Source organism: Hypanus sabinus, chromosome 19 (assembly GCF_030144855.1).
Source record: "Hypanus sabinus isolate sHypSab1 chromosome 19, sHypSab1.hap1, whole genome shotgun sequence".
NCBI lineage: Eukaryota > Metazoa > Chordata > Chondrichthyes > Myliobatiformes > Dasyatidae > Hypanus > Hypanus sabinus.
Genome location: NC_082724.1, coordinates 28,532,886 through 28,559,480, shown reverse-complemented (window position 1 = coordinate 28,559,480; position 26,595 = coordinate 28,532,886). Strand labels below are relative to the sequence as shown.

Here is a 26,595-nt window from a genome sequence, read left to right as displayed (position 1 = left end):
ATAAAACATCTATCTTGAACATGTGACTAAAAATAAGAAGTAGGTGTTATTCTGTAATTGAATTGTTTTAGAATGATGAGGAGGTAGAGCAGAGATATACAATGGAATGAGGTGGAAATTGAAGATGTGTGCAACATGTATGAACTGAATTGAGGCTTTCAGCAAAAATATCACCTGTTGATGTTTGTGTGCCCTATGATGGACATTGGTGCACAGGTTTGTCCAGAGATTGATATTAGGGAGTTGCAAGTAAGCGACTCTAATTTTAAGCACGATGTGTCTATTATGGTACCAACTAAAGTGGCAGCTGTGCTGACTGCCTGATGGGCTATACAACTAAACATGGCACCATTTTGAATTATTGATCATATACACTCTGCAAATTGAATCCTTCCTACACTGAAGAAAATATAGTGAAAAATATGACAAGTAATTTGTGCTATCAGCATCTTTCTGTATTATCCCTCTTACCTACCATTCTTTTTTCTAAATCGTCTAGTTTCTCTAATGGTTGAGACCTTCATTACTTAATGGTACTGAACAAGCCATAAAAAAGGTGCACATGTAGATGTAAAACACCAAAAAACTTGGCATAAGCTGAGTGAGCAGAGCCAAATTGTGTTTCAAATTTAATTTAAAAATTACAATCAATTTGTCAGGATTCATTATAGAATTAAAATATCTGTTACATGTTTAATGCTCTTGCACTCATCAGTCAAAACATATTTTATTCGCTAGCTTCTGTATTCTTACATGGCAGAGTTAAAAGTAATTCCTTATACCTGTAGCTAATTTTTGTGTGAAGCATTTGATGATTGAAAAAGGATGATAAAATAGAATAACATTTATCATGGGATATGACATTGATAGAAATAATAGCCTAAAGTAATGACAGAGCAAGTGCCATTGAGGATCTCGGATGATGCTATGAACCCACAAAACAAAATAACCACTTTGAATTCATGCCTATGTTTCCATTAATTTTATTGCACTACTAGATCATTCACACAATGATGGAATGTGTGATGGTGGATTCTAACGTTCAGTCAACTGGCTGGTTAACTGGATGGGCTAGTTGCCTGAGCTCTTATGGGTTTTCAGGAATGCTTCAAGTACTTTTGTTCCCCCATTATACATTTATTTTGGAAATATTAAATATATAATGTTTACAGATTTTAAAAATCTTTCTAACACCCAACTGTTTAAAGAGGGAATATAATCAATATCCACAGATTACGGAATCTGGTCCACAGCAGCTTGCTGACAACATGATTGTCTTATTGGGAAGTGGCATGGTAGAATGAGTTTTTAGTAGGATTGTGAGGAAACCCAGCATACCAGTGACCATGTTATTCTTTAGGAGATGGAGCAGCTCTACTTAGTCTAGGCATACTATCCAATGATTATACTTTATGGCAAAGATTATTCAGCGATTAAAATAACCATAGATTCCCCTCTGTATGTTACAGGACTTAGAAAAGCAAAGTTTAACGTGTCTGTCCTCTATATGAAGTGTCTTCTTGGGATATGATACTTGTGGGAGAATTGATTGGAATAAATGGGTTCTTTACAACTGCTTCATTTTAATTTTTGAACAGTGTCAACATATTCCATGTGGCCTTTTAAAACTGGTGATGCATTATGATACTTGGTATTATTTAAAATGTAAATATGCATTTGGGGAAAATTACTTTTCCACAATAAAATGGGACAGAAGCTCATTCAACCCAATTTTATCTCAATTTCAAAAATAGGCTTTAGTCATAATCAAAAATATATACTAAGGAAGAAGTAGTACCACAAACTTACATTCATTGTCTTCATGGTCACTTGAAAAAAACAATCATAGTACCATTGCCACTCCTCAGACTGCTTGGGGTATCTACACTAGTTTCTTTCGTTAAGGGGCTTTCCTACTGAACTCTACCCTTAATGGAAGATCTTGTACTGTGGTCTTTTCACACAGAGCCTTAGCAATGGCTACACTGAGCGTCAGTCCATCCCTCAGTTCACACTCCTGCCATTTGGACTCTGCTGGTCTGCAGCGTTCCCATAGAGACATCTCATTGTGCTGGAAAACCACGCAAAGTAAAAGGTGTCTTTCACCGAGTTGATGGTCTCTCAGTAGCACTTGATGTCTGTCTTGGTGTGTGTCCCTGGGAATAGCTTATCGTTCAGACAGGCTTCTGTTACGCAGCTGCTGCAGGTGAGCCAGAATGTAGATCCTTTCATCTGTCTCCACACCCTTTTAGCAAATCCACAAGTGAGGTCTTGGCGCTTATTGGTCAGATCTGGCAATGAGGCATTCTGCCAAATAGTTTGAACAACTGTTCTTGGAGCAAACCCACATTGGGTGGCATGGTAGCATAGCAGATAGCATAGCGTTATTATAGTGCGTAAGATCCAGGTTCAATTCTGCCACTGTCTGAAAGGAATTTGCATGCTCCCCTCATGACCATGATGGTTTCCTCCAGATCCTTTAGTTTCCCCTTACGTTCCAAAGATGCGCAGGTTGGTAGGTTAATTGGTTACATCAGTGTAATAGGGCGATGCAGGCCTGTTGGGCTGGAGCAGCCTATCAATGTTCTGTATCTCTAAAATAAAAGTGAAGGTAAGAATCCCTAGTGTCCTTGTCCTGCAATGTTTGCAGTAAGTTCCACGTTGACCACTGCCTGATAGACTTGTGGTCATGGTGTTTACTTTGGAAAGCTCTTCCACAAAGGACAGGTAGTGCAGCATTGATTGTCCAGCTGACTAGGATATGGTGTGGTTGAATATCCAGGTCTATCTTCTGTAAAATGAGTGTGGAACAGTTGAAGTTCATCACATAGTGGTACTTGGTGCACACATATTCTGTGTCCACGCACCGTCTGATGCAGTCACACACAAACGTTGTCATCAGGGTAAGGGCAACATTTAGCATTCCTGTGCCTTCATTCTCTGGAGATTTGTGCGGGGTGACCTATCAGACTTGCTTTATATTGGACCCGGAATGAATTCAGAAAAATTTCCGGATGATTTCCAAGTTAGAAGAGTAGGGAACAAGCTACATCTGTGCACGTACAGCAGCCATGAGGGCATATCCCATTTGATGACCAAGTTCTACCCAATTATTGATAGTGAGCACCTTTTACACAGACTCAGTTTTTGTTTGATGTTCCTAATCTGCTCCAAGCAATTCTTGTTTCAAATGCCTCAGCCCCTTCAAACCAGTTCACCAGCACCTTGAGGTGGTCAGACCTGACAGTGAAAGGGAAATTGAAGCAGTCGGGCCTGTTGCCAAAGGTCTGGGTCCATGCAATCCCACAGAGCAATACTACCAATAAGCCATTGTTTCTGGGAGTTTTATTCCTACCAAGGGATCAGATAGAGCCAGTCAGCTCCTCCAGAGACAGTGGCAGATCCAGACTCTCCTGTTTGTTGTCATCTCGCACATCTATGATAGAAGGCAGGAAATTCTGAGAGGCAATGATGTCTGTACTGTTGTTCAGACAGGCATAAAAGGATCTGCAGAGCCTCAGTCTATCTGTCCTGAGTCATCCTCCTCCTTGACAGTGTGGATCACAGAGCTTCCATGTGAACGTTTTAGAAGAGGAAGCACAAATGCATTTCACCCCACTGAACAGAAGGGATTCTGGAGCTGAAGGTGCATTCCGCTGAGGACCAGGAGCACTCCAGCTCCTGCTTTCCAGTTTGTGCAGTCATAGTACACAGTTAGAATAACAAACATAAAGCAGATCCATTACCTTACTTGTAACTAAGTATTTATTCCAAACTTCAAAGTGCTCTATACTTCAGCATCAGCACTCCTCTGACATAGAGAATTCCAAATAAACTCAGATACATTCCTCACCATGTTCATTTTAAATCACTATCACATTGGAGAAAAGCTGACTTTGAGGAGATGCGAAGGGATTTAGAAAGAGTGGATTAGGACAATTTGTTTTATAGGAAGGATGTAATAGAGAAATGGAGGCCATTTAAAGGTGAAATTTTGAGGATACAGAATCTTTATGTTCCTGTTAGGTTGAAAGGAAAGGTTAAAAGTTTGAGAGAGCCATGGTTTTCAAGGGGTATTGGAAACTTGGTTAGGAAAAAGAGAGATATCTACAATAAATATAGGCAGCATGGAGTAAATGAGGTACTCGAGGAATATAAAGAATGTAAGAAGAATCTTAAGAAAGAAATTAGAAAAACTAAAAGAAGATGCAAGGTTGCTTTGGCAAGTAAGGTGAAAATAAATCCAAAGAGTTTCTACAGTTATATTAATAGCAAAAGGATAGTGAGGGATAAAATTGGTCCCTTAGAGAATCAGAATGGACAGCTATGTGTGGAGCCGAAAGAGATGGGGGAGATTTTGAACAATTTCTTTTCTTCGGTATTCACTAAGGAGAAGGATATTGAGTTGTGTAAGGTAAGGGAAAAAAGTAGGGAAGTTATGGAAATTATGACGATTAAACAGTAGGAAGTACTGTCGCATTTAAGGAATATAAAAGTGGATAAATCTCTGGGTCCTGACAGGATATTCCCTAGGACCTTGAGGGAAGTTGGTGTAGAAATAGCAGGGGTTCTGACAGAAATATTTCAAATGTCATTAGAAACAGGGATGGTGTCGGAGAATTGGCGTATTGCTCATGTGGTTCCATTGTTTATAAAGAATTCTAAGAGTAAACCTAGCAATTATAGGCCTGTCAGTTTGACGTCAGTGGTGGGTAAATTAATGGAAAGTATTCTTAGAGTTGGTATATATAATTATCTGGATAGACAGGGTCTGATTAGGAACAGTCAACATTGATTTGTGCGTGGAAGGTCATGTTTGACAAATCTTATTGAATTTTTTGAAGAGGTTACGAGGAAAGTTGACAAGGTTAAAGCAGTGAATGTTGTCTATATGGACTTCAGTAAGGCCTTTGACAAGGTTCCGCACGGAAGGTTAGTTAGGAAGGTTCAATCGTTAGGTATTAATATTGAAGTAGTAAAATGGATTCAACAGTGGCTGGATGGGAGATGCCAGAGAGTAGTGGTGGATAACAGTTTGTCAGGTTGGAGGCCGGTGCCTAGTGGTGTGCCTCAGGGATCTGTATTGGGTCCAATGTTGTTTGTCATATACATTAATGATCTGGATGATGGGGTGGTGAATTGGATTAGTAAGTATGCAGATGATTCTAAGGTAGGTGGCATTGTGGATAATGAAGTAGGTTTTTAAAGTTTGCAGAGAGATTTAGGCCAGTTAGAAGAGTGGGCTGAACGATGGCAGATGGAGTTTAATGCTGATAAGTGTGAGGTGCTACATTTTGGTAGGAATAATCCAAATAGGACATACATGGTAAATGGTAGGGCATTGAAGAATGCAGTAGAATAGAGTAATAATGGTGCATAGTTCCATTGAGAGTAGGGGAGATTCAAACAAGAGGACATGAGTTGAGAGTTAGGGGGCAAAAGTTTAAGGGTAACACGAGGGGGAATTTCTTTATTCAGAGAGTGGTAGCTGTGTGGAACGAGCTTCCAGTAGAAGTGATTGAGGCAGGTTCGGTATTGTCATTTAAAGTAAAATTGAATAGGTATATGGAGAGGAAAGGAATTGAGGGTTATGGGCTGAGTGTGGGTTAGTGGGACTAGGTGAGAGTAAGCATTCAGCATGGACTAGAAGGGCCGTAATGGCCTGTTTCCGTGCTGTAATTGTTATATAGTTATGTCTCAGTACTAGATTCATCTACGAGGAAATATTCTCAAAGCATCTAGCCTTTTAAGCTCTCAAAATGCCACTTCCAGTAAAATGTTTGCTTGAATGAATAGGTCAGTTTTAAAGGTTAGCTTTGACTGAATATATTGTGCACGTTATACTTAGGGTAAGTAATTTGTTAAGACAATGTAGTATTCAGAAGTGAACAAATATGAGATGCTTCTATGAACCTGTCAGAATATCTGAAATGGAAAATGTTTGTGTTTTTTCTGCATTCTGGCCACTTTGCATACATTTCTCCTTTCCAATAGGACAGAGCCGTCAGCCTGCATTTATATCATAAGTCAAATAATCATTTGACTTTTTCTTCAGATTCAACAATATTTAAAGCAATTAACTGTGATTATATGCTGTGATTTCATTATACTCATTTGTTTGGCTTCCTAGGGAGTTTTACAGGACAGTTCACAAGCTAAAGATTCAACTTAGGGCTATTCCACAGGTTTGCAACATGGCGCTTATTCACTCTGGTTGGAGCCTTTGGCCACATGCGCTTTCAGTATATGAGCTTTAAATTTTCCTAATTTTAAGATTAATTGGACTTGAAAACAAATAATAACATGGGCTTTGATTAGAAATTACATTGGTCATGAAGGAGAGTAGTGGGAAAACTAAAATGAGTTGTATCATAATACGGCAATATTAAACAGGTATAAATGACTCTTCCTCTCAAAGTTCAAATTACATTTATTATCTAAGTATGCATATATTATACAACCTTGAGATTGGTCTCCTTACAGGCAGCCACAAAACAAAGAAATCCAAAAGAACCTATTGTGAAAAAAACTGTCAAACACCCAACGTGCAGGAAAAAAAACAAATCATTCAAACAATAAAGGTAAGAAAATTGCATTGAGCAATGAAGTTTTACGAAAGGCACAAAGCCAGGCATCACTGCAGCTGGAGCAGGCCATGGCCTCAATTCAGTGCAGAGCAGAGCTGAGTAAATGTCGTGTAGCAGTGAGCAGAACTGGCTCATCCCTCACCTCCCGGTGTAGTAGTTTCAATTTGTATGATACTTCCACAGTTCAAGTATCTACTGTGTTCCATTTTCTAGATCACTCATCTATTTCCTTGTATTATTCCATTACACTCCTCCTTGCTAACCACTACTCACCCTCCCCCCACCCCCTCACTCAGCCTGTTGCTCCTCACTAAGTTAGCCTGCTGCTGGAGTTGTTCCCGTATCAGAATGACAGGAGACAATTTAGGGAAGTGTATGCTCATGCGGTTTGGTAAAAGGAATAAAGGTGTAGACTGTTTTCTAAAAAGGGAGCAAATTCAGAAATCAGATGTGCAAAGGCACTTGAGAAACCTTGTGCAGGATTCCCTAAAGGTTCACTTGCAGGTTGAGTCGCTGGCAAGGAAGGCAAATGCAATGTTCGCATTCATTTTGAGTCAAGAGGGCTAGGATATAACAGCAAGGATATAATGCTGAGTCGTTATAAGGAACTGGTCGGACAGCACTTTTGGACTCCTTATCTAAGAAAGGATGTGCTGGCATTAGAGAGGGCCCAAAGATGGTTCATAAGCATGATCCTAGGAATGAAAGTGTTAACTTAGAGGTGCATTTGATGGCTCGAGGCATGTACTTGCTGGAGTTTAGAAGAATGAGGGGTGATCTCATTGAAACCTACCAAATATTGAAAGGCCTAGATAGAGTGGACATGGAGAGGGCATTTCCTATAGCGGGGTATTCTAGGAGTGGAGGACAGAGCTTCAGAACACAAGGACACCACTTTAGAAAAGAGATGAGGAATTTCTTTAGCCAGAGGCCGGTGAATCTGTGGAATTCATTGCCATGGATGCTTGTGGAGGCCAAGTCATTGGGTATATTTGAAGCGGAGGTTTATAGGGTCTTGATTAGTAAGGGTGTCCAAAGTTATGGGAAGATGGTAGGAGAACAAGGTTGAGGGGGAATAAATAATCAGCCATTATAGAATGGTGGAACAGACTTGATGAGCTGAATGGCCTAACCAGCTCCTATGTCTTATGGTTTAAATATTACTACCATCCCCAAAACAAGGCTGTGCAATGGGCTATTAGGCATAAAAATGTAATAGAAGAATTGTTTTCACTCTGTTAAAATGATGAGTTGTCTCAGCAATCTAATGGTATTCAAGATACTGTTTTTTGAATGCAGCATTACTTTACAAAAGGTTATTATACAACAGAGCATTGGAAGCAAAAATGAGGGTTATGATGTTGAACAGGTATAAAAATTTGACTAATTTCTTTAAAACTACTTTTAAAAGAATGCAAAGCAAAACGTTTAGCAAGATAGTTAACTCAAAAAAAAATTGACATGTCAGTTAAAGAATGAGCTGGAAAGCATTATTTTAATTCTCTCAAGAGATGTGGGTGTCATTGACGAAACTAGCGTTTAATACACTTGCAATTTATTATGGCTGTTTGCAATCTGTAAAAAGATGGTGCTTTTAATTCTTCAATTAATCTTAAAACCAGTCTGCCAGAAAAAAACTTGTTTTTAAACAAATTTTGTCTCCTTTGAATGACAAACAACTCCTTGAAGGTCTCATTCATGAAGATGACTCATACAAAGTTGATGCGTTACCTTCTCCCTTCCTCCACCTTCTATCTTGCTTCAGTTTAATTTATTTATCACACATACACCAAGTTGCAGTGTGTTAACAACCAACACAGTCTAAGGATGTACTGGGGGCAGTCCACAAGTGTTGCCAACACAAGAAGGACGATGATAACAACAGCAAAACAATATTTTTCTCTCTCTCTCTCTCTCACTCACACACACACACACATACCTCTGACTTACTCAGTGGACGTGCAGACAGACTCAGGACTTTGGCCTTTGGGCCTGGGCTTCCATACTTACTGACTTTGGTACTTGTTGACTTCGGACTTCAACCTTCATGCTTCCATCTTCAGTTCTGAAACATGGAAAAATAGAAAATCTACAGCACATTACAGGCCTTTCGACCCACAATGTTGTGCTGACCATGTAACCTACTCTAGAAGCTGCCTAGAATTCCCCAACTGTGTAGTCCTCTGTTTTTCTGAGCTCCATGCACCATGTACTGATCCTAGTACTTGCTGAATTTGGGACCCCAAACTTCAGGACTCAAACACTGTACTTACCAACTCACTGACCTAGAGGGTCACCAGCTCTAATGGCTCCTGCCCATCTGAATCTCCTGCAACTCAGTGCCACCTTGATTGCTGACTTGCACAATGGTTGATTTAACCCCTTCCCACACCTAACTCTAGCAGAGAATGTGGATGGTGGAGGAAATGAATAATTCCTCTGATGCACCATCAATAACTCACACTGAGACGTAGGCGAGATATCGGCTTTTATTGACTGGAAGAAGGAACCAGGAGTGAGTGTCTATCATACAAGGTCTTGGAGACTGAGGCCGAGCGTCAGGCCGCAGGTCTCCTTTATACAGGGGCCTGTGGGAGGAGCCACAGGAGCAGTCAGCAGGGGGCGTGTCCCGACAGGCACATAGTTCACCACATTCACCCCCCCTTCGTTTGAAAAAGTCCTCATGTGGCGAAGGTTCTTACAAGTCAAGCCTATCAGGTGGTCGAATCTGTCGCTGCGATCTACGTAGCACCGGCTGTGACCGCATAGATACCGGCAACATTGGTGATTGCACAGGGGACGGGGGTTGCGCGTGTTCTTGCCCACTAGGCGCCGGTGATCCCTCATGCATGTGCGAGGCGCCTGGTATAAATGTGTACGAAACGCCCGGTATACAAGTGTCGTGAGGAGTCTGTGTAGGGCCTGGTGAGCACGGTGTCGACTCTGGTGCAGGATTCAGGGTAGTGGTCTGCTGCACCTGCGGGTGCCAGGTCGCGGATGGAGACCGTGTCCTCCCGCCCATCAGGTAAGACCATGTAAGCATACTGGGGGTTCGCATGTAGAAGGTGAACCCTCTCCACCAGCGGGGAGTATTTATTGCTCCTCACATGTTTCCGGAGCAGCACTGGCCCCGGGGACGTCAGCCAAACTGGTAGGGTGGTCCCAGTGACAGACTTCCTGGGAAAAGAGAATAGGCGTTCGTGAGGGGTGGCATTGGTGGACGTACATAACAGAGAGCGGATAGAGTGCAGTGCCTCAGGGAGGACCTCCTGCCATCGAGAGACCGGCAACCCTTTTGACTTAAGGACTAAAAGTGTGGCCTTCCACACTGTGGCATTCTCCCGCTCCACCTGGCCATTACCCCGGGGATTATAACTCGTGGTCCGACTGGTAGCAATGCCCCTAGCTAGCAAGTACTGGCGCAGCTCCTCACTCATAAAGGAGGACCCTCTATCACTGTGGATATAGCAGGGATACCCGAACAGAGTGAAGAGCTGGTGCAGGGCATTTATGACGGACGTGGCAGTGGTGTCGGGGCAGGGGATGGCAAAGGGGAACTGTGAGAACTCGTCAATAACACTGAGAAAATAGACATTGCGGTCAGTGGAGGGAAGGGGGCCCTTAAAGTCAACACTCAGGCGTTCAAAAGGGCGGGTGGCCTTGACAAGTTGTGCCGTGTCAGGACGGTAGAAGTGCGGTTTGCACTCGGCGCAAATTTGGCAGTCCCTGGTCATCGTCCTGATGTCCTCCAGGGAGTACGGCAGGTTCCGAGCTTTCACAAAATGGTAAAATCGGGTGACCCCCGGATGGCAAAGTTGTGCATGAAGGGCGTACAGCTGGTCGAGCTGTGTGCTAGCACATGTTCCCCGGGATAGGGCATCAGGGGGCTCATTGAGTCTGCCAGGCCGGTACAGGATATCATAGGTGTAGGTGGAGAGTTCTATCCTCCACTGCAAAATCTTATCATTTTTGATCTTGCCCCGCTGTTGGTTGCTGAACAGGAACGCAACCGAGCGCTGGTCGGTCAGCACTGTGAATCTTTTGCCAGCAAGATAGTGCCTCCAGTGCCTAACAGCCTCCACTATGGCCTGGGCTTCTTTCTCCACCGCGGAGTGCTGAATTTCGGAGCCTTGGAGGGTGCGAGAAAAGAATGCTACTGGTCTGCCTTCCTGATTAAGGGTAGCAGCCAGAGCGAAATCGGAGGCATCACACTCCACTTGGAAGGGAGCGGTCTCGTCCACTGCATGCATCGTAGCTTTGGCAATGTCCGCTTTAATGCAGTTGAAGGCCACGCAGGCCTCAGCAGAGAGGGGAAACGAGGTAGACTTGACCAGGGGGCGAGCCTTGTCTGCGTAATGGGGGACCCATTGGGCGTAATAGGAAAAAAAACCCAGGCACCGTCTGAGGGCCTTGAGAGTGGTGGGAAGAGGGAGCTCTAACAGGGGGCGCATACGTTCGGGATCAGGCCCAATAACCCCGTTTTCCACGACATACCCAAGTATAGCAAGGCGGGTGGTACCAAAAACACACTTGTCCCTGTTATAAGTAAGGTTCAGAGCTGCGGCCACTTGGAGAAATCGTTGGAGGTTGGCGTCGTGATCTGGCCTGTCGTGACCACAGATGGTGATGTTATCCAGATAGGGAAATGTGGCCTGCAGTTGGTACTGGTCCACCATCCGGTCCATTTCCCTCTGGAAGACAGAGACACCATTCGTGACACCGAAAGGGACGCGCAGGAAGTGATAGAGCCTGCCGCCCGCCTCGAAGGCGGTGTAGGGGCGGTCCTCTGGGCAGATGGGGAGCTGGTGATAAGCAGATTTCAGATCTATTGTCGAGTACACCTTATACTGAGCAATCTGGTTGACCATATCCACGATGCGGGGTAGGGGGTAGGCGTCAAGCTGCGTAAACCTATTGATGGTTTGACTATAGTCCACCACCATCCTATCTTTCTGCCCAGTCCGAACAACAACTACCTGGGCCCTCCAAGGGCTTGAGCTTGGCTCAATGATCCCCTCCCTGAGCAGCCGCTGCACCTCTGACTGAATGAAGGCCCGGTCCCCCGCGCTGTACCTCCTGCTTTTGGTTGCCACAGGTTTACAGTCGGGGGTCAGGTTGGCGAACAGCGGTGGGGGAGGGACCTTGAGAGTGGAGAGGCTGCAAGTGTCGGTAGCGCAGCTGTCGGCCTGGTTCTGGATGGGATGTGTGTGTGCGGGTGTGTGTGTGGTCAGTAGCGGGGTATGAGAAGAAATCCCACAAAACTGAGGATTCTTGACAGTGAGTGGTGGGAGGGGCCCGTCGTATACCATGGTCACACTTTCGAGATGGCTCTGGAAGTCCAGCCCCAATAGCACAGGTGCGCACAGATTAGGCATGACCAGCAGCTCGAAGTCCCGATATTCTGTGCCCTGCACCACCAATGTCGCTACACAACCCGCCCGGATGTCTGTGGACTGCGACCCAGAGGCCAAATGGAACCTCCGACTTACCGGCCGCGTTGCGAGTCCGCAGCGTTGCACTGTGTCCGGGTGAATAAAACTCCCAGTGCTGCCCGTGTCAAACAGGCATCCAGTCCAGTGTCCCTCTACCTGGATGTCCATCATGGACCTTGCAAGCTGGTGTGGGGCGCTTTGGTCGAGAGTCACGGTGGCCAGAGTTGGATCGCCGTCGGGGTACCCGGTCAGCATCGGAGGGTCGGGGGCGGGGCATGCTGACACCGACAAAGATGGCCGCTCACATCCGGGGTACCCGGTCAGCATCCGAGGATCGGGGGCGGGGCGTGCTGACGTCGACAAAGATGGCCGCCCACATCCCGGCATGCAAGATGGCGGCCCCCACGTTTCACCCGCAGCGCTGCACTCCGCTCGAGGTTGAGACTGACAGACCTTGGCGAAGTGGCCCCGCTTTCCGCAGCTGGAGCAGGTCGCTTCTCGCGCTGGACAGCGTTGTCGAGGATGTTTCTTTTGGCCACAGAAATAACAAAGCACGAGTTTCTGACGGGCCACAGCCGTGGTCAGGGTCGGGGAGCGCGTGGAATCGCGACTGGCGGCGGCGTTGGCGAATTCGCTCCCGGGAGCCGGCGGTGGCGGGGTCTGAGGAGTCCACGGAACCGGCGGGGAATCGCGCGACTGGACAGCGTCGGCGTTATGCCGCGCAGCTTCTAGAGCATTGGCCGTCTCTATCGCCGAGCTTAAGGTAAGATCTGAGTTCTCCAGCAGTCGCTGGCGCATGTACACTGACCTCAGTCCCGTCACAAAGGCGTCTCGCACCAGCAGCTCCGCATGCTGTTTTGCCATGAGCGTCTTGCAGTCACAAGCTCGGACGAGTGTCTGTAGTGCTCGGAGAAACTCAGCGCACGATTCGCCAGGCCGCTGTTGCCGGGTAGCTAAACGATGTCTTGCGTAGACGGTGTTCACCGGCCGCAGGTACTGTCGTTTGAGGGCGTCCAGTGCCCCATCGTAGGTCGGCAGGTCCCGGATAAAGGAGTAAACTTTGGAGGAGACCCTCGAGAGTAGGATTCTGTGCATAACGGTGGGTTCAGTCGCACGAAGCTCCGCCAAGTACGATTGGAAGCATGCAAGCCAGTGTTCAAAAGCGAGAGCTGCGTCAGGGTCTTGAGGGTCCAAATCCAACCGGTCCGGACGCAAAACGGGTTCCATGGTTTAAAACTTCCAGTCAATAAAATTGATGCACCATCAATAACTCACACTGAGACGTAGGCGAGATATCGGCTTTTATTGACTGGAAGAAGGAACCAGGAGTGAGTGTCTATCATACAAGGTCTTGGAGACTGAGGCCGAGCGTCAGGCCGCAGGTCTCCTTTATACAGGGGCCTGTGGGAGGAGCCACAGGAGCAGTCAGCAGGGGCGTGTCCCGACAGGCACATAGTTCACCACATCCTCCTTACCCCAAAGCCCACTCCATACTAGAATTCATGTTGCTGTGTTGTCTTCTTTTAGCCCTGCTTTCTTAATCTTAATTTCATTTTCAGAATTTTTCATTTAGTTTCATATACACCTATTCCATGAATGTTGCAAAGTTCAAAATAATTATTATGTATCGTATCTCTGCACCTTTGCAACACATTGGTATATGTTTACTTCCTTCTTTCACTTCTTGAATTCCCCCTGTATTGGGCTTCCACTGAGATGGCCACAATGGATGATTTTGAATTGCTCTGGTCTTGGTGGCTTGGCTGCAGTCTACAGAATCTTAGACCAGATGAAAATGATCTGACAGTGAGCAATGTGGCCCAGAAAAAAGGTACTGACAGAGTGATGGCAAACAGCCATTTTGAGACAGTATTAGGAATCTACCCTTGCTGCTCTGTGTTAGAGTACAGGATGAATGTAATATTCTGGTGAATCTGCAAGGCCTGCATAGCAGATACCTGAGCTTTTGGGTCAGCATTTAGATGTCAAGGAAGCTTTCTGTACAGACTCCCTTATGGTGGCCCCTTATGGAGTTTGCCATTTGTTCCATATTGAGTGTATTTTGTTCAAACATCAATTTTAAATTGTAACTATACTTCTCATGTTGTGACCTCATTTTTATAATGAAGTAAAGGTGATACTTACTGATAGGATACCTGTCAGCTTGTTCAGTAGCTCTCAAATCGTCATCTGTTTCCTCTGAAACACAACTAGTGAACAATCTCGCCCTGGTATCAATGGAAACCATCGCTCTTTTTGTTACAGCTTTGACTGATGCCTTATTGACTGTTTTTTAAAGCCCATGGTGTGTGTAAAGTATTTCATCTCTTTTCTAAAATGGCCACTGGTGTAGTTCTTATTGATTCTTTAAAAAAAGAAATGTACCTAAATATCAGTGGAATTGGGTATTTATTGAAATGGCTCTGTATTGATTGGGAGCATCAAGAGCCATTTCCTGTGGTAGTCATTGTGTGGCAGAAATTGTAATTCTTTGTGGGTTGTGGGAGGAAATTAGTCAAAATCAAAAGTGATGTGTCAGCAGTAACTGGGTTTAATAATGTCTGGTTTTGGACATGTGATTGTAACCTTGAGTGAATTTGAAATGCAGATGCTTATGATGTTTCTACACAAAATGATCAAAGTTCAAAGCAAATTTATTACCAAAGTAACACCACATACAACTCTGAAATTAATTTTCTTGTGGGTATACTCAATAAATCCATAATAGCATCAGTGAAGGCTGTTCAACCAGTGTGCAAAAGACAACAACCTGCAAATAGAAGAAGAAGAAGAAGAAGAAGAAGAAGAAAGAAGTAATAATAATGAATAAATAAGCAATAACTGTTGAGAACATGAGATGACGAATCCTTGAAAATGAGTCCATAAGTTGTGGGATCTTTTCAGTGACTGGGCAAGTGAAGTTATCACATAGCCTGATAGTTGAGGGGAAATAACTGGTCCTGATTTGGTGGTGTGACTCCTAAGGCTCCTGTACCACCTTCCTGATAGCAGCAGCGAGAAGAGAGCATGACGTGGGTGGTGGGGATCCCTAGTGATGGATATTGCTTTCCTGCGACAACGTTTCGCGCGGATGTGCTCAATGGTGGGGAGGGTTTTACCTGTGATGGACTGGACTGTAACCACTACCTTTTGTTGGATTTTCCATTCAAGGGTGTTGGTGTTTCCGTACCAGGCTATGATGCAGTTAGTTAATGTACTCTCCAATATGCTTCTACAGAAGTTTGTCAGAGTTTTAGACATCATGCTGGATCTTTGTAAACGCCTAAGGAAGTAGAGGCACTGCTGTGCTTTCTATGTAATTGCCCTTGCCTGCTGGGCCCAGTACTGGACTGAACAATTCTTGCCCCTGTGTCATTTTTATTGCTTTTTATGATGATAAGTCATAATAAATGGAGAAAAAAATCTTATAGGATTGGAAAATAATTTGCTATTCAGTAAAAAGAATTCCTAAAATAAAACATGATTTCACATAATTCAGAAATATATCCCGATTAGCAGGTTCTGAAAACTAAAGTTAAATTGCCTTAGGATTTTTTTTCTCTGTTTAGGTTTACTGTCAGATTTTAGAGTGCTTTACACCGTGAGGAAGCAAGGATTAAATACTATTTGCACAGCATAATTGTATTTTTTTCTGCAACATTTGATGCTTGAAAGTGAAGTATGCTTCTCACCAGCAGTAACACACAGTAAACTCCTGTGACAGTGAATTGTGTTGCATCACAGTAGCAGGCTCCATTGTGTGTTTTACTATGCTGTTGCTGTATATAGTTCCAATAAGGTGGGTATCCATTCACATAGTAGAGAAGTTACTGTGGTCTTTATTCACTCAGTGAGCAAGTGCAAGGCTCTGATTAAGTATCAAAGGCACTCTTAAAATAAATCAATAGAAATTAAGAGGTTAGAGTATACAATTAGAGAAAATAATAGTATAAGCATATCTCCAGGATGGATGGATTCCACTAGGGTATGGAAAGAAATTTCAGATTTATTGGTCTTAATTTTATGATGAACTCTCAATTCAGGATCTTTACTTTTGGATCAATGAGTGTAAATGTTCTGCCATTTGTAAGAGAGAGAGAGGAAAGTTGTTAAATGCAGGTCTTTCAGTTTAATATATTTTAAAAAATAAGGATTCTGCCTCTATATCTGAAAGGGCTTCAAGGGTTTCACTGTTTATATTGTTATTTTTTCCTCCTGTTTGACTTTTCTAGATAAACAAGCAACAGCTGCAAACAGTCAAGGATCGTTTCCAGGCTTTCTTGAATGGAGAGACACAGATCGTGGCAGATGAAGCTTTTATCAATGCTGTGCAAAGTTATTATGAGGTAACTTTTTTTCCTTGCAATACTTAACACTATTGATATCATTGCATGTTATCAGATACAAATGTTGATATTTTAATGAAGAGAGTTGTAATCCCTGTGTGGAGTTGAATAGTGTGTCAGAGCTGGAGACATTTTGGCTCTGATTGAGATCGTGGGTGAGGGAAGGGAACCCTAGCAAGAGTACTGATTTTGGGACAGTATTGAAAACATTAGCTTTGGTCTTGCAAAGACAAGATTACAGATGCAGGAATCTGAAGCAAAAAAAAAGTATTAGAAGAACTCAGCAAGGCAGGCACCAGAAATGTTGATTGGAATCCTGAAAAAGTTTCTTGATCCAAAATGTCACCAGTGTGTTTCCCTGTTTAGATGCTGCCTGACCTGTTGAGTTCCTCCTACAGATTGTTTTTCCATCTACCTAGAAAATTTTGAATTTGAATTGCCTTTGACCTTTGTTTGTCAGTACAACTCTTCACAAGAAAACAGATTAAAAATTTTAAAGGTGTTCTGAAGCAATTTCTTTACTTTGAACTGAAGAACACCTTTCATATTAATGCTGGTGTGAGAAGTTTCACGTGCCTTAGCAATAAATGTAAAAACAGTAGGAATACAAGCAACAGTCAGCCATTTGCCCCATTGTGCATTTTTAATTACTAAGAGGCCCAATCTTTTACTTCAGCATCATATTCCAACACAAATCCTATATCTTAATAAACACATTAGGAAGTTTATATCTTGATCTCCTTAACCTCCAAAACCTGTCTATTTCTAAATTCCATATCACAGTAATTTGATGGAGATTTTCAAAGTTTCACAATCTTCTGAGTAAAGGAAGTTCCTCTCAGTTCAGTGCTGAGGGCCAACTCCTCATTTTGAATGACTCCATGGTTATGTCAAATTCTCTCATAATGTTGTCTGTTTCAATGACATTGTTCTAAACATTGAAGAAAATAGACAATAGGTGCAGAATTAGACCATTCGGCCCCTCGAGTCTGCACTGCCATTCTGAGATCATGGCTGATCATTCACTATCAATACCCAGTCCCTGCCTTGTCCCCATATCCCTTGATTCCCTTATCCATCAGATATCTATCCAGCTCCTTCTTGAAAGCATCCAGAGAATTGGCCTCCATCGTCTTCCGAGGCAGTGCATTCCACACCTCCACAACTCTCTGGGAGAAGAAGCTCTTCCTCAACTCTGCTTTAAATAACTGGCCTCTTATTCTCTGTACCCTGTACCCTCTGGTACTGGACTCTCCCAACATCTGGAACATATTTCCTGCCTCAATCCTATCAAATCCTTTAATTATCTTAAACATTTCAATCAGATCCCCTCTCAATCTCCTCAATTCCAGTGTGTACAAGCCCAATCTCTCCAATCTCTCTGCGTAAGACAGCCCTGCCATCCCAGGAATCAACCTAGTGAATCTACGCTGCACTTCCTCAATTGCCAGAATGGCCTTCCTCAAACCTGGAGACCAAAACTGTACACAATATTCCAGGTGTGGTCTCACCAGGGCCCTGTACAAATGCAAAAGGACATCGTTGCTCTTGTACTCAATTCCCCTTGTAATAAAAGCCAACATTCCATTTGCCTTCTTCACTGCCTGTTGCACTTGCTCATTCACCTTCATTGACTGATGAACTAGGACTCCTAGGTCTCTTTGCATTTCTCCCTTACCTAACTCTACATCGTTCAGACAATACTCTGCCCTCTTGTTCCTGCTTCCAAAGTGGATAACTTCACATTGAATGACATCTGCCAAGTATCTGCCCACTCACCCAGCCTATCCAAGTCTCCCTGTATTCTCCTAACGTCCTCTTCGCATGTCACACTGCCACCCAGTTTAGTATCGTCAGCAAACTTGCTGATATAGTTTTCAATGCCCTCATCTAAATCATTGACATAAATCGTAAAGAGCTGTGGTCCCAATACAGAGCCCTGTGGTACCCCAGTAGTCACCTCCAGCCAGTCCGAGAAACACCCATTCACTGCTACCCTTTGCTTTCTATCTGCCAACCAGTTCTCTATCCATGTTGAAACCCTGCCCCCAATGCCATGAGCTCTGATTTTACTCACCAATCTCCTATGTGGCACCTTATCGAATGCCTTCTGAAAATCTAGGTACACAACATCCACTGGCTTACCCTTATCTAACATCCCTGTTACACCCTCAAAAAACTCCAACAGATTAGTCAAGCATGATTTGCCCTTGGTAAATCCATGCTGGCTCGGCCTAATTCTATTACTGCCCTCAAGATGTGCCACTATTTTGTCCTTAATAATGGACTCAAGCATCTTCCCCACGACTGACGTTAGGCTAACAGGGCGATAGTTCTCTGTTTTCTCCTTCCCTCCCTTCTTGAAAAGTGGGATAACATTAGCCACTCTCCAATCTTCAGGAACTGATCCTGAATCTAAGGAACATTGGAAAATGATTACCAATGCATCCGCAATTTCCTGAGCCACCTCTTTTAGAACCCTCGGATGCAGACCATCTGGATCCGGGGATTTATTAGCCTTCAGTCCTACCAGTCTACACATCACAGTTTCTTTCCTAATGTCAATCTGTCTCAATTCCTCTGATATCTTATGACACTGGCCCATCCATACATCTGGGAGATTGCTTGTGTCCTCCCTGGTGAAGACAGATCTAAAGTACGCATTAAATTCTGTTGCCATTTCCCTTTTTCCCATAACAATTTCTCCCAATTCATTCTTCAAGGGGCCAACATTGTTCTTAACTATCTTCTTTCTCTTCACATAGCTAAAAAAGCTTTTGCTATCCCCTTTTATATTCCTGGCTAGACTATACCTGATTTTTTCTCTCCGTATTGCTTTTTTAGTCAAGATCTGCTGTTCCTTAAAACTTTCCCAACCATCTGTATTCCCATTCATCTTAGCCCTGTCATACTTCTTTTTCGTTAATGCTGTGCAATCTCTGACTTCCTTTGTCAACCACTGTGGCCCCTTCCCCCTCTTTGAATCCTTCCTTCTCATTGGAATGAACTGCTTTTGCATCTTTTGTATTATGCCCAAGAATATCTGCCACTGCTGATCCACTGTCCTTCCTGCCAGGGCATCCGCCCATTTAACTTTGGCCAGCTCTTCCCTCATGGCTCCGTAGTCTCCTTTATTTAATTGCAACACCGACACCTCTGATCTGCCCCTATCCCTCTCAAATTGTAGATAAAAACTTATCATGTTATGATCACTACTTCCTAATGGCTCCTTTACTTCAAGATCACTTATCAATTCCTGTTCATTACACATCACCAAGTCCAAAATAGCCTCGTTCCTGGTTGGCTCAAGCACAAGCTGTTCCAAAAATAGATCCAGTGTAAACCAGGAGGTGCTTAATGGTGCATTCCTCGGCTGGTAATGCCGAGCTTCTGCTTGCTTTGGATGAATAGACTAGAGGTTGTCAATTCAATTTTGAGTGTTGTTGTTTCTTTTCAGCAGTCACAGGTTAGGGTCTGGAGATACTAGACATCACCAAAGAGATTTGGAGAGCATCTTAGAATCATTTTCTCCATCCACCATGCTGTGACGAAGCTCAGAGTAGAGTGTCAATTTTGTGAGTCATTTGGTTGTGCAGATAATATGGCTTGCCAATCAGAGGTGGCTGGGTGCAGCCAGCGCTTCATTGCTGAAGATGTTGGCATGCGTAGGGTATTATCATTGGTTGGCGTATCCAGCTTCTGGATTTAGAGGATTTTGCAGACACTGAAGTGCTAACTTTCCATTGCTTTCAAGTGGATAACAAGCTTGAGGTCTCTGAGATTTTCTGCAGATAGCCAAAGGCTGAACTAACACAGCTAACTATTATCATTGATGTTTGAGCAACACACACAAAGTGCTGCTGCATTCCACCAGCATTTTGTGTGTGTTGCTTGAATTTCCAGCATCTGCAGATTTCCTCGTGTTTGCTCATTGATGTTTGACTTCACTGAGAATTGGCACTCAAGATATAGAATTCCATTGTGAATCTTTATTGACAGAAGGTGGTATTGCAAACTATCAAGAGGCTGATTGAAGACCTTTGTTTTGCAGGTATGGTGTATAAGGCCCATTGATTGCTTGTGTGATTGAGCCATTGATCACTGGGAGCTTGACTAATGTGTGCATTGAAAGTTCTTTGGTTGAGGAACAGGACAGCTTTCAGACCAAGTGCAAAGACACATGATCTGGGTTTTTAAGAACATTTTGATACTAGAAGTTAGAGCTGCAGAAGCCTTAATGAAATGAGCATGTGGTTGTGAAGAATGCAGAAATAAGCACGATTATATGAAGCTAAAAATGTTAGCTAAAAAACTAAAAAGTGACATGAAAGTCACATTAATTGTTCCATGTCCAAGTTCATGAATGTGTTCTTCTACTATGGCGTGCCTTCGGTGTCCATTTCAGTTGCCATCCTATAATTGACTTCTTTGTCGTATGTGAGAATCCCGGTTTTGCTTCTCAGGGCCTTTGGTGTTTGTTGATAGAAGGCTGATTTAGGAGAAGTTTGCAATGAGCTCATCACTGCAGAGAAATAGGGATTTTGAGCTGGTAGCAGTGAAGTAAATGGGGAAAATGGGTTGGTGGGATTGATCTGAAAGCTGGCACAGATTCAGTAGTTTGAATTATTATGAGCAAATATAAGTACGTTTACATCAGTATTAAAGTTAGTTAAATGAGTTAATGGATTACTTGAATCTAGCTGTGTGCATTTTGATTTCCTCACCATGGGTCAGATTTCCAAGAGTGCCGACAATCCCTGAGTAGCTTTCCAAATTGCTGCTTCCTGTCTGTGAGACCATTCTACTTCAGGAGGTGTTACAGTTTGAAATTATCCGTGATCTGAAGCTGAACTCCCAACTCTGTTACACCTCTATATAAAACGTACCAGCTAAAAACTGTCATTGCATTTGAATTCAGTAGAATATGCCACTATTCAATGAAAGCCAGTAATTGCAACAGCTGGTGCTTAATGACTGTACTTTTCTATTTATTGATAATAGTAATTTAGAAATCAAACTAAATATATGAACAGTAATGTTCTTTGTCTGTCAGATTGAGGTAAGTGGTTAGAATATAGAGTGAATTATACTAACTATGACAATTGGACCAACAGTTCTACTGTTCAGAATTTGGAATTCCACGGGCAACAACTTTAAGGGCAGCCTGCGGGTCAAATTCACAAGTGTGTGACATATGTACATCTACTTTTCTAACCTGCAAGAATTTGTGGTTGATGTAATCACTTCCTTGTTATTAGTATGGTTTTCTATGGTCTCCTCAGTTTTTATTTTTGAACCACTGTCAGTTTCTGAAATACAAATGGAATATGCTAGAAGTATTCAGTAGGTTGTGTAATATCTGTGGAGAGCAATGTTCTGCTGATATCAAATTAGGAATTATGAGAGAAGTCTTGACTTGATTTCTCTCTCCTGGAATACTGGTCTGATCTGCTGAATATTGTTTAGCATCTGCTGTTTGTACTTGAGATTTCCAATATCTGCAGTATTTTGCTTTTGTAATCATTAGGCTAGAAGGACAAAACATGGAGGCCACGGCTGTAACATAAAAACTTGAGATTTCCAAAAATGCTCATTTAGTCTGTATCTAAAGTTCAAAGTAAATTTATTATCAAAGTATGTCACCATATTACACTGAGATCCATTCTTTTGTGGATATCCTCAGTAAGTACAAAGAAACACAATCAAATTAATGAAAACCACGCACAACTAAGTTGGACAAATAACCAATGTGCAAAAGACAACAAACTGTGCAAATACAAAAAGAATAAAAAATAATAACAATAATAAAATAAATACGTATTATTTATTGAGAACATGAGTTGTAGAGTCCTTGAAAGTGAGTTTATATGTTCTGCAATCAGTTCAGTGAAGTGATTACTTCTGGTTTAAGAGCCTGATGATTAAGGAGTAATAACAGTTCTTGAGCCTGGTGTTGTGGGACCTGAGGCATGTGTACCTCCTTCCTGATGGCAGCACCGAGAAGAGAGTATGGCCTGGATGGTGAGGGTCCATGATAATGGATGCTACTTTCCTACAACAGCACTATTGGTAGATGTGCTCAGTGCTAGGGAGAGCTTTATCCGTGATGGACTGAGCTGTATCCACTACTTTTTGTCATCTTTTCTGTTCAAGATTTCCATACCAGGCCATTAGGTAATCAGTCAGTATATTCTCCACTGCACATTTATAGAACTCTGTCAAGTTTTAGATGACATGCCAAATCTTCTCATACTGCCATGTCTTCTTTATAATGACTCTTACATGCTAGATCCACAACAGATTCTCTGAAATGATATTGTCAAAGAATCTAAAGTTGCTGACCGTCTCCTCCTCAGATCCCCGATGAATAAGGGTTCATGGACCTCCAATTTCCTCCTCCTGAAGTCAATAATCAGCTCTTCAGTTTTACTGGCATTGAGTAAGAGGTTGTTGTTGTGGCACCACTCCTCCAAATTTTCCATTTTCTGTATGCCGATTCATCTCCAGCTTCGATTCGGCCAACGATAGTGGTGTCATCAGGCTTAAATATGACATTGGAACTGTCCTTAGCCTCATGGTCAGAAGTATAAAGTGAGTAAATTAGGGCGCTAAGCCCACAGCCTTATGGTGCATCCTGTACCAGTGGAGATTGTGGATGAGATGTTGTTGCTAATCTGAACTAACTGGGGTCTGCAGGTGAGGACATCAAGGATCTGGTTGCACAAGGAGGTATTGAACTGTAGGTCTTGGAGCTTATTGATTAGTTTGGATGGGATGATAGTGTTGAATGCAGAGCTGTAGTCAGTGAAAAGCATCCTGATGTATGCACCTTCACTATCCAGGTCTTCCAGTGAACTGCAAATGAAATGGCATCTGCTGTTGACCAGTTGTGATGATAGGCAGATCCAAGTTGCTCCTCATAAGAGTTGATATGTTTCATCACAACCTTCTCAAAGCACTTCACAGTGGATGCAAGTGCTACTGGATGATAGACATGAGGCAGTTGCTACGTTCCTTCAGGAGAATGAACGCACCTAAAGCATCTTCTTGGGCACTGATATAATTGAAGCCTGCTTGTAACAGGCGGGTACCTCAGAGTGACAAAGTGAGAAGTTAAAGACTCCAGCCAGTTGAATAGCACAGGTCTTCTGTACTTGGCCAGGTACCCCATTTGGGTCAGATGCTTTCTGTCCATTCATTATCCTGAATGGCCTCAGAGACTGAAATGACAGGGTTATCAGAGGCTGTGAGAGTTCATGAAGGTGCCTCTGTGTTTTGACATTGAACACATTTGGGAGAAAAACTTGCTGTCATACATGTCACTTGGCTTTACTTTGTAGGAGGTACTGGCCTTTAAGCCCTGCCACAACAGTTGAGCGTTCTTTTGTGATTTCAGTCTGGTCCAGAATTTCCAATTCACATGTGAGATAGCTTTTCAGAGGACCTGGACCTCTTATATTTTACTTGGTCATCAGACCTGAACACCACTGATGTGGCCTTCAGTAGATTACGGATCACTTGGTTCATCCAGGGCTTCTGGTTGGCGAAGACTCTGAATGAATTTGTGGAGACACAGTTGTCCACAAATGACTTACAATGTCTGACCCAACCACGGTGTATTTGCTCAGAACCTCTCATAAGCCCCTGAACACGGCCTAGTCCACTGACATGAAGCAATCCTGTAGCCGCTCCGCTACCTCCCGCAAACACCACTTTGTTGCCCTGACCCCGGAACCTTGCTCTTTAACTTCTACGTATACACAGATAGGAGGGGGACAGCCAGGTTATCAGATTTCCCAAAATGCAGTCTAGGTATGGAATGGCAGGCATTCTTGATGGTATGTCCAGATCTCCCTGGTTCAGATTTCTCTTGTGCATAAGGATAAGGCTTCATGCCAATAGAGAGGGAAAACTTGTTCTACCTAATGTTTTGATTAAACAGATATTAACCAATCTCAGAAACATATTTTACCCTACCCAGAATATGTGCCATCCTATTTGTACAGTTGCCCTCTAAATTGGTGCTCTCCCGTAGACTAGGCTAGGTTGATACAGGATTGATAGATGTTATGTAAAACAGCCCGACCCTATTTTATATACAACCCTTGTTCTTTGAGGTCGTCCTTCTTCTATCAAACTTGCAAAAGCAGAGAAGAGTATATTTTTTTGTGAAAACACTGGACGATTTTCTTAATGAATTCCATACTTAATAGAAATGATTGAAGTAATTTTCATTGTAATTTTTCCGCTGCCTTTTAAAAATGTTTCAGTAAATCATACCAACGTATAACACAGAAAAAGGTAAATCAGCTCATTAAATTTGTGAGAACTCTTTTAAGAAGAAGCTGTCCGTTCCCTCCTCAGTGGCCCTGCTTCACACCTCTGTGATGTTTTTATCCTTCAGTTAATTATCCAATTCCCCTTTGATACTTACCATTGAATCTTTAGTTACCTCATTAAACGATTCAAATCCTATCCATATATTGCAAAGGTTGTCCTCATGTCATCAGGCTTTTGTTCATTTATTTACAGGTATAGCTTAAAATATTTCTCTTGATAGATTTCTCTTTATACAGCCTTTTAGTGCACTTTCAGCAAATCCATCCTAACTTTGTATACCTCTTTTAACTCTCTTCTCATTCTCCTACGCTCCTATGAATAAACGGTCCCACTAACTCATATTCTCAAGTCCCAGCAACAGTCTTGTACATGTTCTCTCTACTCTTACAGTCTTATTGATAACTTTCCAGCACACAGTACTACAAATCTGGCCTCACCAAAATCTTATACATCTTCAAAATCCTATGCTCAATACTTTGATTTATGAAAGCCAATGTGTCAGAAGCTCTCTTTACGACACCTTGCAGGAACTTGTCAGAAGGCTTGTCCAGGTAGACGACTTCCACTGCCTTCATCCTTTGTCTAACATTAATAGAACAAATTATAATTTCTTGTGAAACATTTACAAATTTATTGTGAAACAAATCGCACTGTACAGGAATAGACCCATGCTGTCTGTACTGACCATGAGGAAATTTAACCATTCCCATTTGCCTGCTGAAGGGTCTTGAACCAAAACATTGACTATACTCTTCTTCCATAGATGCTGCCTGGCCTGCTGAGTTCCTCTGTATTTTGTGTCATGCTGTATGTCTTTTTTACTATCCTAATTTCTTATGTTGCCACATTCAGAGAGCTATGGTTTTGTAACCCAAGATTCCTCTGTACATCAGTAAGGATCCTACCATTTACTGTGTACTTTTCTCATGTGTTTGACCTTCCAAAATGCAACACCTCACATTTGTCCAGATTAAACTCCATCTGCCTTTCATATTTCCGTCTGGTCTGTGTCCTGCTGGATTATTTGACAAACTCGCTCACTGTCCACAACTTGGCCAATTTCTGTATCATCGTCAATCTTATTAATCAGGCTACCTGCGTTTATGTCTAAATTATTTATATGTATCTCAAACAACAAAGATCCCAGCATTGACTTACAGAACACCACTGGTCACAGGCATCCATTCAAAGTAACACCCTTTCCTCATTATCCTCTGTTTCTATGGCCAAGTCTCAGTGGATCCTGTGTACTTAATCTTCTGGATCAGGCTACCAAGAGTACCAGACTACTATTCAATAGTTTTCCTAAAAGTCCGTGTATACAATATTCACAGCCCTGCTCTCATTAATCATTTTTGTCACTTCTTCCTAAAATGTGACCTCTCATACAAAGCCATTGCTGACTATCCTTAAGAAATCTAAGTTTTTTTTCAATTACAAGTAGATTCTATCCTTCTCCATTATTCTTCTCTATTATTAGCAAATCTCCATTACTTAAGTGAGGATCACCAGCCTATGATTTCCTGGTTTGTCCTCATGGTCCTTCTTAAACAAAGGAACAATATTGGTTATTCTCCAGACCTCTGGATCACCACCTGTGGCTAAAGAGAAATCAATTATCTCTGACAATTCCCCAGCAATATCCACTTGTCTCTCTCAATGACATAACATAGGCCCTTGGGACTTGGGTATAACCATATAACATATAACAATTACAGCATGGAAACTGGCCACCTCGGCTCTTCTAGTCCGTGCCGAACACTTACTCTCACCTAACCCACCGACCTGCACTCAGCCCATAACCCTCCATTCCTTTCCTGTCCATATACCTATCCAGTTTTTTTTTACCTTAATGTACCTTAATGTTCTTCAAGAGACTCAATACTGCCA

The 26,595-nt window shown here is 42.7% G+C and overlaps 1 protein-coding gene across 3 annotated transcripts in view; it reads left to right on the top strand.

Annotated features, from left to right (window-relative positions):
* Positions 1-26,595, top strand: part of cadpsa (Ca2+-dependent activator protein for secretion a) — a 465,102-nt gene that overhangs the window by 34,035 nt on the left and 404,472 nt on the right. For all 3 annotated transcript variants that reach the window (XM_059944256.1, XM_059944255.1, XM_059944254.1), the window contains exon 2: positions 16,252-16,365. In XM_059944256.1, the coding sequence (XP_059800239.1) occupies positions 16,252-16,365 (114 nt within the window). The remainder of the gene's footprint in view (positions 1-16,251; positions 16,366-26,595) is intronic.